This window comes from Neopsephotus bourkii, unplaced genomic scaffold (assembly GCF_033783945.1).
Source record: "Neopsephotus bourkii isolate Nb327-2 ecotype Australia unplaced genomic scaffold, CSIRO-AGI_Nbou_v1 NB_1423, whole genome shotgun sequence".
NCBI lineage: Eukaryota > Metazoa > Chordata > Aves > Psittaciformes > Psittacidae > Neopsephotus > Neopsephotus bourkii.
This window is the reverse complement of record NW_026901900.1, coordinates 1,979,895-1,996,793: the sequence shown is the minus strand read 5'-3', so window position 1 is coordinate 1,996,793 and position 16,899 is coordinate 1,979,895. Positions and strand designations below refer to the sequence as shown.

The 16,899-nt window shown below is 46.1% G+C and overlaps 2 protein-coding genes across 2 annotated transcripts; one reads left to right on the top strand and one right to left on the bottom strand.

Moving 5' to 3' along the window:
• Positions 1–584: 584 nt before the first annotated feature.
• Positions 585–2,182, bottom strand: LRRC10 (leucine rich repeat containing 10). Its single transcript, XM_061368025.1, has one exon. It carries the CDS (start codon positions 2,104–2,106, stop codon positions 1,270–1,272), a length of 837 nt encoding a protein of 278 aa, XP_061224009.1. The 5' UTR covers positions 2,107–2,182; the 3' UTR covers positions 585–1,269.
• A 4,583-nt stretch (positions 2,183–6,765) lies between these two features.
• On the top strand, positions 6,766–15,896 carry LOC133220152 (cathepsin E-A-like). Its single transcript, XM_061368024.1, has 9 exons — positions 6,766–7,020; positions 7,185–7,362; positions 9,392–9,509; positions 9,985–10,103; positions 10,564–10,763; positions 11,156–11,278; positions 11,950–12,094; positions 14,473–14,571; positions 14,659–15,896. The coding sequence occupies exons 1-9, from the start codon at positions 6,965–6,967 to the stop codon at positions 14,836–14,838; spliced, it is 1,218 nt and encodes a 405-aa protein (XP_061224008.1). The 5' UTR covers positions 6,766–6,964; the 3' UTR covers positions 14,839–15,896.
• Positions 15,897–16,899: the final 1,003 nt, after the last annotated feature.

Genomic DNA, 16,899 nt, shown 5'->3' with positions numbered 1-16,899 from the left:
CTAGCAGAGGCTATGTGTTTCCAGATCATTTTTCAAGCATGTAAATGACATTGAGCAGTCACGAACTGGCACTGGCTCAAATCTGTTCTGGGAAGTCAACTGCCGCTGCTGCAGGCCGAGCTGGTGAGGCAGTTCTACTCGATGAGTGAGGCAGAGAGGGAAGTGGCTGTTCTGTGCCACCACGGGCTCCCCACCATCTTTAGAACCTGTCTTCTACCAAACTCAGTGATCTGTGCTGTGGAATCAAAAGCTGAAAATGTCATTTTGAGCCAGAGTTCTGTGTTACACAATGAAAGCAAAACATACTTACACAATGAAAAAGAGTTCAGTGCATTTTGAAGGGGATCTGAACTTGTCTGAGTTACAGCTGCAGAAATACCCAGCTGAAATCAACGGAGTGAAGTTTGCTCCAGCTTAAGTTATGTGCAAGCGTGTAACAGCAGGCTCCCAGCCCAGGGCTTTATTCATGCAAGTTTACCTTTACGGCTCTTGTGGTGGTTCTGTTTTAGTCAGGCTTCGATTTTCTTCTTTGCTACTGCATGAGAACTTGGTATGTAAAAAGCTGCCATTAATGACAGTGTTGGTAACAGAAACTAGCAGCAAAGCCTGTTGCTTTCCTCACCATCATTTAGAATCCTGCTTGGCAATAACAAAACAAGCGTGGCTGCAAATTTTCCAGGAGGAAGGCTGCACTGGTAAGAGGAGAGCTTGCTGATACGTACGCGCTGTTTCCTTGATAGCAGAGTCAGGGCTCTGCTACTGCTTCCCACACGGCAGGGAGGGAAACCTTCAAGCTGTTCCTGTGTTTCAGATAAGGCATTTGAGACAAATGCTGTGCTTACTTCACAGCAGTGACTCAACAGCAATCACTTTGAATAGTGGCATCCAGCTGAGCTTGGACACCTCAGCAAGGTGGAGGGGAGAAGGGCGAGCCATGGATGAAGAGTAGCAAGTCCATTTGTGCTCTGCACAGTCCACCCATGGAAAACATCTGAACTGTCTCATCTTTGCTGCCATCTCTGAGTGGTCCCCACATGGGTGGAGGGGGAAAAGGACAAAATCTTTGCTCTAGAGAGTGCTGGGTGCTGTGCAAAAGGGGTGACTGTACAAGAGGGTTTAGCTGTCATCTAGCTTCAAGCTGGTGCGCCTACTCCAGAAGACTAGCAAGGCAGTGTGGGGCTCCCTGAATGTCAGCAAGCGAGGGAGAAGTAGAGGCTGGGTGGTGATGTGAGCCCACTGCCACCTTTGCGAGAGTGGGCAGCTGAAGCATCAACAGGGCTCAACTTCCAGCTCAGGCTTGATGGCAGGAGGTGGCGATGGTCTCTCATTGAGTGGGATTTCTACCACTGCCCCAGACCGCTTTCGGGGTTCAGGAGTCTCCTCTGACCACCTTCCCACCCTGCGCACCCCTTTGGCCACTTTGGGTGCGTTCCTGCAGGGGTTATGGTCATAGATCACCAACTTCAGACCAGGGAGGTGAGCCAGGCTGGGGAAGAACCGGATGGAGTTGCGATCTACGTCGATCACCTCCAGGAAAGGCATGTCCAGGAGCACAGCGGGGAACTCAGACAGCAGGTTGCCCGACAGCCAGATGGTACGCAGCTCCTGCAGGTACCGCAGCTGCGTGGGGAGCGTGCGCAGCGCATTGGAGCCAGCATGCAGGGTCTTGAGCAGAGTCAGCTCGCACACCACCTCGGGCAGGTACTGCAGGCAGTTGGACTCGATCCAGAGGGTCTTGAGATTCTGCAGGAGACGGAGCTCGAGGGGCAGGCTGCAGAGCTTGTTGTTGCCCAGGTAGAGGATGCACAGCTGCTTCAGGGTGCACACGACCAGAGGCAGCGCTTTGAAGTTGTTGAAGTCCAGCGCCAGGATCTGCAGGTTTTGCAGCTGCTCCAGTTCCGGAGGCAGATGGTTCAGGTTGTTGTCACTCAGGTACAGCTTCACCAGTTCCCTAAAAGAGCAAATGTGCAGAGGCAGCCGCCTCAGCTGGCTGCCGCTCAGGTCCACCATTTTATCCACTGGCATGTCTTCTAGGTCTTCCACGAGGTACTTCTGGCACTCATTAGAGGGCATGAAAGCAACCACGGCTTTCAGACTGTTGCCCATCCTGTGACTTTTCTTTGGGGATGGCTGGGAGTGTATGTACGGAACAGGAGCCCGCCTGTGCACTGGCCTGCCAGTAACTCCGTCTTCCCAATATAAGGCTCTGTTTACATGGCACCAGCCGTTAATCTCAAGGGCTCTGAAACATTTCTGATAACCGAATGAGTGTTTGGTGATGGGGATTATGGACAGGAAGATGCAGAGCAGAGGTCTCCCTCTCACCCATACTCCTGCTCGCCCCTCCTCAACAACATTCCTTCTTGCCTCTTCCTGCAATGCACGCTGTAAATGCTCACTGATTTTGCCCCAGACCATCTCCCCAGTGCCTCAGCCCCTAACTTCTCGCTCCAGCTGTGGTGTCTGTGCAGCCAGTGCTCTCTGCAGGGATTGGCTTGAGAGAGTAAACACCACGGAAGACCAGATTTTTAAACTCAGATGTTTAGCTTTCATGAGACCTTCAGCAGAAACATCGGATGTAATCGAATTGGTGTTTAAAATACCTGTCAGGGCTCGACTGACTTTCCAGACGAGTGGCACTTCTAAGGATTTGCTTTGCAAGGTGCCAAATGCATAATTTCAGAGTGTAACTTGCCACCCAGTCCTTATCTTGAAGCTTTAACACAAATACTTGGCAAACTGCTATCTTGAGCTGTTCTACTATTTATGTTCCTAATTTAATGGTGTTTACTATAGCTCCTGGCACTCTTGACTTTGTAGGGCCTTTCTCATTACATTATGTTTTACGTCTTGTCTGAACCCCTGTTTAATATGCTCACTATCACAACCTGCCAACGCTGTCCTCCGGCCACCTTCCAACTGTGCTACTGCAGTCCCTGTGTCCCTACCAAAACCTGACAAGAAACTCCCATGAATTTAATTCCATCAAGATTCTCACTTGGTATGAGTGATATAAATACAATGTTAAGGATTATGACTATTTAGATGTGACAGTGTAAACTGTTCCCCTCCTCTCAGCAAGACTCATTGCTGTTCAGGTCAGGAGCACCTCTGATTTCTAGGAGGAAATCTTGCCTTCCCATGTGCAGGCACCTCTGTATACTTTGACTTTTTGAACTGCTTCTGTTTTAAGCTTTCCTGGGGATTATCCTACCTGTGTGTTGGACATGGCTTTACCATGACCTTTGGGTATGAAAACTGACAGAATGTTTTCATAGAATCATAGACTGGTTTGGGTTGGAAGGGACCTTAAAGATCATCCAGTTCCAACCCCCCTGCCATAGGCAGGGGCACCTTCCTCTAGGACCAGGTTGCTTGAAACCACAGCTTCTGTGGGCAACCTCTTCCACCACCTCACCACCGTCACAGTAAAGAATTTCTTCCTTATGTCTAATCTAAAACCACACTTTCAGTTTAAAGCCATTCCTCCTTGTCCCATCACGACATGCCCTGGTAAAAAGTCCCTCTCCAGATTTGTTGTAGGACCCCCTCAGGTACTGGAAGGCTGCTCTAAGGCCTCCACCAAGTGAGCCTTCCCCTGTTTTAGGGTGAAACAGCTTTTCCAGCAGCTGGCTCTCTACTTTGATAGCTACAGCTTGTTGCTGTCATTTTCCACGCTTACCATAGTTTAAGGAAGATACTTTCTTCCGACAACCTGCAGTAGGTTTCTGGGTGTTACATTCTACACAACCAAAATATGTGATTGCTGAGAGTCACACATTCTTGGAAAAACAATAGGCAAACAGAAGATCGAGAAAAAGGCACTATCAAACAGTTGAGGTGGCCTCTGATCCCTGGTCACATCTGGGAACAGAGAGCTCTGTACTGTCACTTGTTTTCCAGTGTAAAGCAGCTCTTAGCTATCAATCGAGTGTAGGCTGTAGGAGTCTTTTCCCTGCAAGATGTGTCTGTGCCATGCAGCAGCGATGCTATGAAATGTAAGGAGGGTTTCCTGGGGGAGGACAACAGAGAGAACATCTGGGAACTGGTGTTGCTGCAAGACAGAGAACAGTGAGTGCTCCAACGTGAACGCCATGAAGTAAGTTTTGGATGGAGAAGCTGGGCAGAGTATCAAGCCTGGAGAACAAAGATACGCTGCAGTCATCTGTGGCTGTGCTGTGAAAGAGGGGCGCTGAAAATACTTGCTGTCATGACAGAAGGCAGGACATGCTGGGAATAGCATCCCAACAGCACCAGCTGCTTTGCACTGAATGAGCACCTCAGAGAAACCACTTTACTGCTTGAGCACTACACACCCTGGCAGAGGACTGCTGTGGGGGGCCTGTCATTCATTCCCAGAGTTCGCAGGGCATCCTTTTCCAAGCAGGTACCCTGGAATGTCATCTGACTTATAAGAAAACAGACCCATGGCCCTCATGGTTTTTGTATGTTTCTATTTCCGAGGAGCTGTGGCACCTTCTAAAGGCAAAGCTCCCTACCCTGTAAGGCACTGTAGGCTACATGGGTCGAAAACCAAATGCATTTGGCATACATAATAATGATTTAACATTCATAGCAAAGACATGCCCCTTAGACAAATCTCATCAGGTATCCTGCAGATCAGAACAACATATAAGCCTAGGTAAAAGTATATTAGCTGTTTTGTTTAGTCATATTTTCCTTAATAATCCATATGGAGAGAAACAACTTTGCAATACACCTTATGTTTATAGGCACAGGCACTTACATAGTTCTTTCTACTTGAATTATTTCTACTAAAACTTTTAAGCTGCAGACAACTGTTTCCTGGGGATCCTCTGCATTGTAGTTTAATCATTATTCCAGCTTATCAGAATAAGTCACGATGACCTTCTGTTGCCGCATTTTGTACCTTTGTTGGCGAAATGAATGTCTGCTTGGAACACACGGTGAGATCAGAGTATTTGGGGAAAATATAACCTTCGTGTGGTGGGACAACAAAGGACTACATTTGCAATAAATGAATAATCTTGAGCTTTCTGAGAGCCAGCGACTCGATGGAGGCTCTAAGGCAAAGGCAGTCCCCTCACCAGACCCAGGGCGGTGTTTTGAAAGCCACTTCATGTCTTCAGAGTTATCCTGATGCCCTCCAATGTGAACATTAATGACTTCCCAGAAGCATTTGTGGCATTTGAGGAAAAGTTCAAGTGATAAAGGTGCTCAGCACAGACGTTGTCTTGCTCTTGTCAAAGTGACACTACTCTACCGGAGGGCATGACATCTGCTCTGCTGTGCATCAGGTGGCACATGTAGGCTCCTTGAGAAATGCCTTTGCTCCCTGGAAGTTCACAGATGACCGCAGCTATTGCTCACTGTCCTCACTGCCAGCACCCAGCTCCTGCAACTTGGTGGCTGGGACAGCTGTGGGGCAGAAAATGTGGTTGCTTGCTGAGAACTTGTGTAAAACCTCTGAGTTCGCAAGAAACAGGGAACACTGCTCACAGTTAAGGAATTAAAGACCAATTGCAGTAAAATGGAAACCAATGTAAAAGCTGTGATTTTTAGATTTTAGTAATTTTTATGCAAATTAAGACCAGAGCTGCTGGTGCTTTTTCAGATCCAAAGCTCTGCACACAGCTCTGGACACCAGCCTTTGCTGAGTTTCTGTAGCCCTCATGCTTTTGCAGGTAAGTTTGAAAAAGTAGAACGTGGGTCTCAAAATCCAGGGGACTAAAGACTACAGCTCTGAATTAGTTTATTTAAGGCAAAACACCGTGTGTTTGGGGTTTTTTCCTGTTTTTTCTTGACTGGAGTATTATTGCTAAAGCAGATGATGACTCCTGCCTCCTCCATGTTCTTGACATTCACTCTTCACTGTGCGAAACATCTGCTGTCTTTTTTTGGGAGGGTACTGAATTCCAGTTCACCCTCATGTGCTGAGCAGTTCATCTGAAATAAGTGATGTATTCCAGGGAAAAAGTTGTCATTGCTCTTTTCCCAGCATCCTAGCATAGGCCTTTGAACAAAACAGGCCGATTATTCACATTTAGCTTTGTCGCATGCCAGGCTGCAGCATGTGATTACTCACTGCTCTTCCTCATGCAGAGGAAGGATCCAGAATGTCTCACAAGTAACTCACAGTCTCAGCGCTGAGCTTCCTCGCAGGCAGTTAATGGGTCAGGGGTTGCTCTCTGTCAGATCAGCCTCTTTGACACTGTGACTTTTCCGCCAGTTGGAGTTGGATCCAAGTGTCAGGCAGGTGTGGGAAGCGCTAACCTCAGGAAACTCGCAGGAAACAAACCCAAGCGAACGCTTCCAAATGTCTTGCTGAAACCCGCACAAAGCCACTGGCTGTTTATTACTGTGTGTTGCAGCCTATCATGGTTTTTACTTTCGATCCCCATTTTTTCATGTGGCAGTCACATTTATGTTTAGTCTGGAGCTCTCCCATAAATAGGGAATTAAACTTCAGTTGCTAAGGGACGACTTGTCATAACCCTATCAAATGCCCTGCTGAAATATATCCATGTAAAAGGGAAATGGTTACATGTTAGGTTCTCTTTCTCTGCATTGGACACATCTGGGCTGCTTGTCACTAAAATGACCTTGAAAAGAAGTTTACTTGGAGGGAACCAGGCAAGTTCCTGGACCACGTCCTCTTTCCCTTCCTAACAGTAGCCAAGCTCATACCATGTATTTATGTAAATGACACTAAGGATTGTGAATAAAATGTTTATTTGGTCTACAAATAAAATGTCTATTTGGTCTACAGTGTGCCCTGGTTATCTGTGTCTCAGTAGATCCACTGGACACTGCTATTTGCACAATCCAGCGGTTACTGTGAGAGCAAATGAATCACTTTTCTGCCAAAGCACTGACCTCCTGTGATTGATTGACCTGGCGAACAGCCCTCTGCTGACAACAGGCTATAAAAAAGGGACTTCTGAGTAAATGAGTGTTGTTAGACTCTGACCTGCTTGGAGCCATGCGGGTGATGCTGTTGGCTGTGCTTTATGTCCCGTTAACCCTGGCCCTGGAACGGTAAGAAAATACATCTAGCATCGCTAGCACATTTCAGATGCTTTCCAAGGTGCTCGTTGCTACTTGAGCTCTCAAAAAAGAAGCAAATTTAACAATAAAAGAGTGTATGAGATCTCTAGAAAGGAGAGCCAGTGAATTTTTGTGCGTTTATGTTGTTTATGTAGAATCCCCCTCATTCAATTCAAATCTATCAAGAAACAGCTGAAGGAAAAGGGAGAATTAGAGGAGTTTTGGAGGAATCACCACCCTGACATTTTTGCCCGGAGGTACCTGCATTGCTTCCCTGCAGATATTGCTTTATCAGTTGGAACCGCTTCAGAAAGGCTGTATGATTACATGAATGTAAGTACAGTTTTGGTAATGCAATTGTAAGGACTCGTTGTTCTCTTGAAGGCACATCATTTTTTCCAGCACATTTCAAATCTAGTCTCTCAATGAATATACAGGGCTTGAGGTGGCTTGTTGCTCTACACTATTAGATCATAATATCACTAGGTATTAGATCATACAAAATTAGTCTGCTGGTCTGCAAAATATAGCATGTGTGGATCCTGGTTAGCATGGGACCTGTGTAGAAAGCTGATGTAGTCTAGCAGTGCTAGTTCTCTGACAAGTTTCATTTTCGTGTAGATCTGGATTGGACTTGATTGTGAATCTGGACTAATGTAGGTTTGCCTGTATCAGTCTGGGTTCAGGACTGTTGTGTTTTTTTTGTGACAGAAGTTGATTGTTTCATTTAGCTGTATTCTATTTATCAGAAACTTGAATGTTTGCATGGTATAAAAATATCCCCCAAATCTCATTTATTTGACCATGTGGCATCATAAATCAGTGACAGCAAAGACCCAAGTAGGGTTTTTATTTGTCTGCTTTTATTTCCTGAGCTTAATGTGTATTAAATATTGGAGACTGACCTGGCTCTCACACTAACCTGGCTGAAAAGGTAAAAAAGGAGTTCCATTGGATCTCAGACAGGCAAGTCAGCAGGTCAGCCATTCTGTAGATTGTCTTTCCTGGATTTAGCATGTTGTCCTCTTGGATGGTCTCTGTTCTCTGTTTTATTTGATCCTTCTGTTATGCTTATGTAAAGAAAAGCTAAGTTGCAGAGACATTGTGGAGGCTGCATCTGAGCAGGGAAGGGAAGACTGAATTAATTCAGCAAAACTTCCTGACACTTGAGAACTGTAATGAAATATGTCAGGATGAGCTAGAGATGTGTGTAAGATGTATTCTTCTGTAAAAGAAGAATAAAGGAGACTGAAGCATATCAGCCTGCTTTAAAGCTTATCAAAGAAGGGATAAATCTCAAAAGGACAAAACACACCCCCTTCCCCAGCATATCCAACTAACACCAGGGACAGTATTGTGGAGGTTTCAGTGCAGGGTGTTTGCATTTTTTCTGTTTTTTCTTTTTGATGAACATGTCTTAGAACTGCCTCACTTCACGGGTTAATCGATAAAGGTTTGTGTAATACAGGAAGGAAAAAATCGTACTGTGTGTTCTCTTAAATAGTGCACTTCCTTGCCTTTTCATGACTATCTCATCCAGACCCTAAACTCTGGGGTCAGAAACTATATTCAGTGTATTAACAAGTACGCTTTTGAAGATACACATTCAAATATTTGCATTGCTACAAAAGGCTTGGCACTGGCTATTGCTTTTCTATCTGCATTTGAATTCCAGAAATGCCTCTTCCTAAAAATAGGCCTCTTAATGCTGAAATGCTCTTCCAGGGCCAGATAGGGGCACTTAGACACTTGCATTCGGGATGTGGATAAGCTCTTTGCTCCAGCACTCACATATTCACAGATTATCTCTATCCTCAGCTGGTATCCAGGAATGGTCACTCATTCCTTTTCCACTGGATGAATTTGTTCAGTTCATCAGACACAGTCAGTGCAACAGAGCAATTTTTTTACTTTCTAATAGTTAATTATGAAGGAAAAAGCTCAGCCACATGTGACAGTGTGCCATCGGTTGGAGCCCTCTGACACTGACAGAGGCCGGTCGTGCTGTCTGCACCACTGGTTTCTTACTGACATCAGTAAGGAGCTGCCTGTGTGGTTGTGTGAGAGTTTTTTCTTGGGGTTGACCACTGAATTCAGTGCAAGAAGGCTTGTTGACTTCATGGGGGAACCCAACTGAGTGTTTGCTTAACAGGCTTTAAAAATCCTTCGCTGTTACGCATGCAGCTGGAGTGAAATCTGCTGCACACAGCCACTTCTGCAGCCAAACACAGTGCCCTGTGCATGCCTTCATGTTCAAATTGCACCTAATCCCCTGAGAAAGCATTGTGTGATGCTCCCGAGTCTGCCTGTTTCTCAGGAATAGCACTGCAGCCCAGAGCAGACTGTGTTGTTTGCCCCCCAGGCACAGTACTATGGAGTTGTGAGTGTCGGCACACCGCCTCAGAAGTTCACCGTCGTGTTTGACACTGGCTCCTCCAACTTCTGGGTCCCTTCTGCTTATTGCATCAGTGAAGCGTGCAGTAAGAAATGTTACTCTCCCTTTTGCTCTTTGTGTCTTGGGTTCCTTGGACACTTCTCCTTTCCCAAGGAGCTTGCCTGCAGCAAGGACTTGGGAAGAGAAGATTTGGAGCGCCCCTGAGGGCCACTCTCCCCTCTCTGTCTTGCTCCTCTGTCTCTGTCCCTCCGTATCACCCCACAGCCAGGGCAGGCACTGGCTGCACTGCCAAGGGTCATTCTGCACCATGAGGTGCCTAATGTAAAAGGCATGAAAATAAACCTGAGAGAGCTACCAACAGTGGTGAAAATGCCCATTTTTGTTTGAATTTTTCTTTACAACCCCAAGTAACCTCCAAGGTACAGAAAAATGGGGCTGTCTGCAGTGCACATCCACCTCCATCAACACCTTCCTCTTGCATCTCATCTGGTTCTGCACTGGGGAGCAGGTGCATCACCATTACCGCCCCTCGGTGCACAAATGTCATTTGTTTTGTGTAGGGGTGCACCAGAAATTTAAGTCCTTCCTGTCAGATTCATATGAGCATGGCGGGGAAGCATTCTCCTTGCAGTATGGCACGGGACAGCTTCTGGGCATCGCTGGCAAAGACACGCTGCAGGTAATCGTCCACCTCAAACGGGTGTCAGCCTCCAGGTCAGCTGTTTTAAGGCAGTTCACATACTGGCTTTGCCCTGGAAAGCCTTACCTGGTTTAGACAAGGGCAGGGTGAGGCCCCAGCAAGCTGGGTGCTGAGAGGTGAGGGTGCTGTTCCAGCTTTGTGCTACCAAAACAAACCCATAAGATACTGTTTTTCATTTCTGCTTGTCTCCTTGGGTTCTGTCATGGATTTATAAACAAACAGCCATAGAACTCAGGCATTAAAAAGAGTTGATGCAGCCTACCTGCCAAATGAGCACCTGTTCTATTGATGCAAGTCACATAAGGATATTGTGAAAGCTTTATAAAAGGAATGAATCCATTGATATGGATCTGAAATGTGGATAATGTATTGTAATTGATGGTGTCTTTGCTTTCAACTGTTTTGGGCTTGCTGTTTTTCTTTTTTTGGTACCAAACAGATCAGCAACATCTCCATCAAGGGCCAGGACTTTGGCGAGTCAGTGTTTGAACCAGGAATAACCTTTGCCCTTGCCCATTTCGATGGCGTGCTGGGCTTGGGATACCCCTCCTTGATAGTAGGCAATGCTCTGCCTGTGTTTGACAGCATCATGAGCCAGCAGCTGGTAGAGGAGCCGGTCTTCTCTTTTTATCTGAAAAGGTGAGTCTTTAAAGCGACACTGCCAAAGGAGAAGTACATCTGTTTTAACTGTTGACAGCCATGCATCTGTATAAAGCTTCAACTCGAGAAAGGAATTTTCCCCATTTCTTGGGTTTTGAGTGGGGTTTTTGTTGTTGTTTTGTTTATTCTGAGGCAAAAGCAGCAACTGGCTCAGCCTGCTCCTGCTGCCTATCTCAGTCCTTGGCAGCCTACAGAACATCTTCTCAGAGATTGTTTGGAGGCTCTGAGGTGGGACATATGCAGCTATAGGTTAGAAATAACCCCTTTCAGCTCCCATACCTGAGTTTAGAAACAGCTGTTGTTTGTCTTTTGCTTTTTAAGTGTCCTCTGGCACACTCCCATGTCTGTGTTAACCTGTCTTCTGCTTTCAGAGGAGACGACACCGAGAATGGTGGTGAGTTGATTCTGGGGGGGATAGACCATTCTCTCTACAAAGGTTCAATCCACTGGGTTCCAGTCACCGAGAAAAGCTATTGGCAAATACACGTGAACAAGTATGTATGTATGTATGAAATATCTGGTGGAATTCACCTCCCCAGGTAAACCTGCAGGCAGAAACACCTGGTTATACAGGAGGACTCAGCTGTAGTGTTTTACCCTTGTGCCTTTAGAAGAGCGGTTTCACCAGGATGAGGCAGGGGTATATTAGCTCTTTGAATCGGCTGAGACATGGGTGGCTGTTTTCTGGCAGAGCATGTTAATACGTTTTAGTCTGATACACCAGTGGTCAAGTTGACTCTTGGTAGACTATTCAGTTAAGAGGTCAAGGCACACAGGATCATAATCCAGCTCTGGGTCTTGCTCTCATCTTTCCTGTTAACCTTGGTCAAAGAAGCCAGCGTCTCTTTGCTCCTCCTCCAGCATGCTGTGTAAATCAAGGATGACATATACCTGTGGGTGAGAACAAATTCATCTGCAAGCAGCAAATTATTAGGGCTGTAGGAGTCTTGAGAGAATGAGTCCACAGACAGGACCTCTTCCTCATGCAGTTTCCTTTTATTACCTTCTTGTCTTCTAAAGACATTCTTGTCTTTAAAGACTGGCAAAGCTTGGCAGCTAGTTTTAGCCTTAGTCCGTACTCTGGCACTTTAGCTAGCAATAATGTGCTGCTTCAGTCACAGTGTATATGCCATTTGCTTAAAGATGCTTTGTTTTTCGCTTGCAGTATAAAGATCCAGGGCCGGGTGGCATTTTGCTCCCACGGCTGTGAAGCCATCGTTGACTCAGGCACTTCTCTTATCACGGGCCCCTCTTCACAAATCAGGCGATTACAGGAGTATATTGGGGCAAGTCCATCGCATACTGGAGAGGTAAAAACTACAGAGCCAGAAATCAGCCAGAAAACAGGAAAAGAAACTGGTATTTGGTGCAAAGAGCTTATAGGGTGGGAAAAGATCCAAAATAATTGCTCAGAAATGTCCCAGCAAAGGCTTTGCTTCCAGGACAGCACTGAACTCACAGCCAAGCTGGTTTTGACTCATTTGCCTTGCTGCCCCAGCCCTCCTCACAAATGTCCATTTCCTTTCCCATACTCATCTGTATCAGTGCATAAGGAAACAATGGGGGAATCTGAGGACTCAGTCTGTACTCTATATCAGAGATCATTCTCTTTTGTAAAATCACAGGATTTTCACTGTCCTCAGCTATAGCCATTGGCTCCCCAGTGATGCTGCCATGGCCAGCCCTATCAGCATCAAATGAAAAGGGAAAGGTATTTTAATTACACCATACAATGGTTCCACTGACAGGACCCCTCACTGTCAGCTTGCAGTGGAGCAGGCAGTGTGGTGCCAGGGCTCTTGGGAGTCACTCACCCCGCTGGCTCCTGGCAGATGAGCCACGTGCTTGGACAGACCTCTTTGTCTCTTATTCCTCTGTCTCCTCGCTGGTTTTCCTCTCTTCCCTTCTGCTCTCTCCTGCATCCCCCTTGCTGATTCTGCCACAAGTCCTGCCCTCTCCCACCCATGCCTGCCCTCTGAGGAGAACCTCCTTCTCCTCCAGTGGGACAGAACATTTTTGTTGTACCATTTGATGGCCTCTGTGACCCCACTCCTACAACCCCTGACTCCCTGCACCAGTCTTGGGGGAGCTTGCATGAGCCAAAGTTGTTTGAGGTAGGTTAGGTTTTCCCATGGCCTTGCCATCCCAGGCTGGGATGTCTCTCTGCTGCCCTTTGCATCTCTCTGCTGGCAGTTTTCACATGGTGTAACCGAACCCTTGTAACATCTAAGCACCCAGATAGCAAGCCTGAGATGGCTAAATCCACCTGCCACAGGGGAAAGAGCAACTTATTTTTACCCAAATGTCTTATTGCTGGCCCTTGGCTGATTCCCATGGGTAATTGCCCCATCACCACAGCTCCAGTGCACCAAGTAAAGATGCCCTGTATGGCTTCTGTCAACTTTGCAGCTGTCTTGATCCTGACCTATGACTGCTCTTGGAAGAACATTGAGTGTTATGGGTGCTCCGCAAAGATCAAACACATAAGTGGACTTTTAATCTGCCTCCTTTTGTAAAAAGAAGACCTGGAGTGGCACCTGTGTATTTCCAATGTACTTACATTAGCGTAATATAAACCAGGAACAGGTCATGGCAGTATAAGTTTATATACTCCAGTGCTGACACAAGAACACTCAGCCAGCATCTCAGATTCTGCAAAAAAGCATCCTGAAAGCAAGACTTTCTATGACTCTTTTTGCAGCAAGCACAGACAGGCTAAATATATAGGCTCAAATTTATCCCACTATAAGTGGGTGCATCCATCAATGATTTTACCAGAACTTATATCTCTTACCAGCAAGGATTAATTTATTCTGGACATACTAGCTATGTAAATGAAAATGTCTTGCTTCTTGTATCCTACAAACTATCACACTGGCTTTTTCAGCCTTATCCTCTGTACCCCATCATTTATTTGTTCTAATGGTATGACACCTGATAAATATACACAAGATTTAGAGGTATGTTTTCATAAAGCAGATTTAACAGCAACAAAAAATAGATTCTTCCTTCTAGGAAGTCTCTAAAACAATGACTTTAAACACTACAGTTTGCACAAAGATCCCTCTGGGGCTTGGAGCATTCTGCAGTGCCATTTAACACACCCGTTGTTTCATGAAATAACAAGAAAGGCCAGGAAATTATCTTCTGTATTACTGTAAGTGGATGTATTACTTATGGGAATTAATGACCATGCCAGAGTTTAGTTCTTCTGATCTTTAAATCCCACTTCAGAGCAGAGTATAAGCATAAAGCGCTGTATTCCTCACTGTTTTTTTTCCCCTAAAATGATGATGTTACGGGAGGGAGTGGGGTGAGCGCTCCCTACGTAGGCTGGAGGCAGTTGCCTCCATCAGGTCCAAGCCTTTTGCTTGCTGATATGGATTCACTGGGGCTCACACACTGTTTTGCTTCTGAGTTCTACACAGGGCACATCAGAGTCTCCCTTCACCTCATTTCTTATGAGGCTCACAAGGATTTTCATCAGTACTAGGTTCCTTGGGGCTTTGGTTCAGCGGTCTGAGCTGCTAGGCTTGTTTGACCCAGTGCAGGAGCTAGAAAGCTGGAGGGCAGTGTTGGGCCATAAGTCAGCCCTGTGCTGTTTAGCAAATTCACTATTACCTGCTGCTAAAGTCTTGTATTCAAAGGGCAATACTTAAAAACCCGTCTCAATCCGTGCATCACATAGTTTCTTGTAGACTGCAGAAGACTGTCCAGTTTGCCTCACATAAGCTTCACAATTGGACACCATGAGTACAAGCTGACAGCAGAGCAGTACGTCATAAAGGTGCGCATCTGCAGCCTCCCTGTTCCTGCTTCTTTAGATGGGGCTGGAGCAGGCTACCCCAAGGACACTTTGTGCTTTCTCTTCCAGGAGTCTATTGAAGACCAAACCTTCTGCATGAGCGGCTTTCAGTCTCTCGACATCCCCACTCGCAATGGTCTGCTCTGGATTTTGGGAGACGTCTTTATGTCTGCGTTTTACTGCATTTTTGACCGTGGGAATGACAGAGTGGGATTTGCAAAAGCTGCTCATAGGAAGGATTACGACTGAGTCCTAATAGGATTTATTCTGCCTTAACCTAAATGTTAATGTAACGATCTTCAACACAAGCGTGAAGAAGGGCTTTAACTGAAACTCTGGACCTAAATGCAGTTGTGCTGTCCCCCACCAGGTTTTAAGGGCTTTGATGTGATACTTGTCCCAAATTACACAGCTTGGTTCAATCTCTGTATGTTTACATCTGAGAAACTATTTTTCCTGAACAACTGACGGACATCACAGCTCTCAGGGTGAAGTGCAAACAGCTCAGCACTCAGGTCTGCAGAAGAGCAGGAAGGATAAAACAGGCTGAACAGTGCCAGGCTGACAAGATAGCAGTTATGAGCAGGGGAAACTAATCTCAGTCTGGGCTGGTCTGGTATTCTTTTTAATTCTTGTGTGCTAGTTTCCCACTGCTTTTTTTTTTTCCCTATTATTTTCCATGGCTAGTCCTTTGTCCATCCTTGTTTCCCTAGTACCATGGAAATTCTTTTTATACTGGCTTGCTCCAACCAGTTGATATAAAGGGGAAGTTGACTGATGCCTGTATGACCACTAATGTCCACTACTGTTACTTGCACACCATTTCCTGCTCCTTACGCCATCTCTCAAATTTGCTTTTTCCCTTGGGTATATTCTCACTCGTCACTTTCCTATTCCTCTTTTGGGTCTCAGCATTCAATGCCTATTTCTTAGGTCAGATGCTGCTTTTAGTGGCTGACACCTCTGTCCCTTGGTGGTGTGGGCAGCTGGGAGCAGCATCTATATGCGTTACTAAACCCAGACCACAACCCTTGCAATGGGAGGTGCAAAGGGGTACCGATGCATCCTCCCCACCTCAGAGGAGTTACAGGATCAATGCATCAGCACTAGACATCTCCTGCCTCTTGCTCAGCCACTTCTTGTCACCAGTGGCAGCTGCTTCAGCACTGGCAGAGGTGTGAAACAGCCATAGGTAGCTGTGCTCATTTGGCAAAAGAAGTTTTACCTAAATTACACCCATTGGAGTATGTGGATTGTTAGAAGAGATACTGCCCCTGTGCATGTGAATAAAACTTAACCAAACAAAATCTGCTTTGGTCTTAGCGCTGCTTCAGTTCCATTTTATGTTGTCTTACAGGGCAAGGGGGAAGAAGGCATGCAACAGAAATTGAAAATAGAGGTTGCTCTGCAGACTAGAGGGGAGGGATTTGATGTGTTGGGGCATTGGGGCTGCTTGTGTCTCCCTAAAGCTGATACATGACTGCAGCTCCAGCCCTATGCAGCAGGCACCTCCCAGGTAGGGCTGTGTGGAGCTGGAGACTGGCCGCTTTGTGGCATGCCTGGGGCAGGGGCTGGTGGCCCCAGGGGACTTGTTGCTGCTCCCTGTCTGGATGTGCTTAGCGCAGACCCAACACAACATCCATTACTGGCCCTGGCAGCTTTGGGGTCACAGCCCCTTAGATTTGAAGGCTTTAGCTGTAAGACTCAGTAAGTATATTAAAGCAAGATGGCTTGCTTGTAGGTATCTCTGAAATACTGATCCTGTCTTCTAGTATGAAATACTCCCTCTCTCTGGTACATGTTTTCACGACTCTTTTTGGAGCCACATTGTGTTATGCATTTGGCATCCAGGCTATCAACCTGTAGCAATGGGGACCTGCTGCCGCTTGTCTCTCTGCAGACAAGATGCAGCTGTATGAAGTTACCATGTATTTCAGGCCAGTCTTTCCTTGTTTCCCCTTTGTCCATGTCACTCGTAAAGAGCAGAGTGACCATGAGCTAACTTACTGGTCTACAAAATGTCATTTGTATGGTTGTAAACTGCAACAAACAAACATCCATAAAGCCTTGATGTCAATTAATAGCCAGGGGTTTTGTTTTCCCTACTATGCAGCAGACTAAACACACTGGTACCTTTCAGTTTCTCTAAAGTAGGTATATATTACTCAAACATGAGCCTGCAGTCAGAGTTAGAGATCTGTTATTTATGATGGAGGAATTTAAAGATGATGGGACATGCCCCTGCAGCCGCTCGGCCCCTACACCAACAACTCAGCTCTACAAATTCCAGCACAGATCATGAACACATCC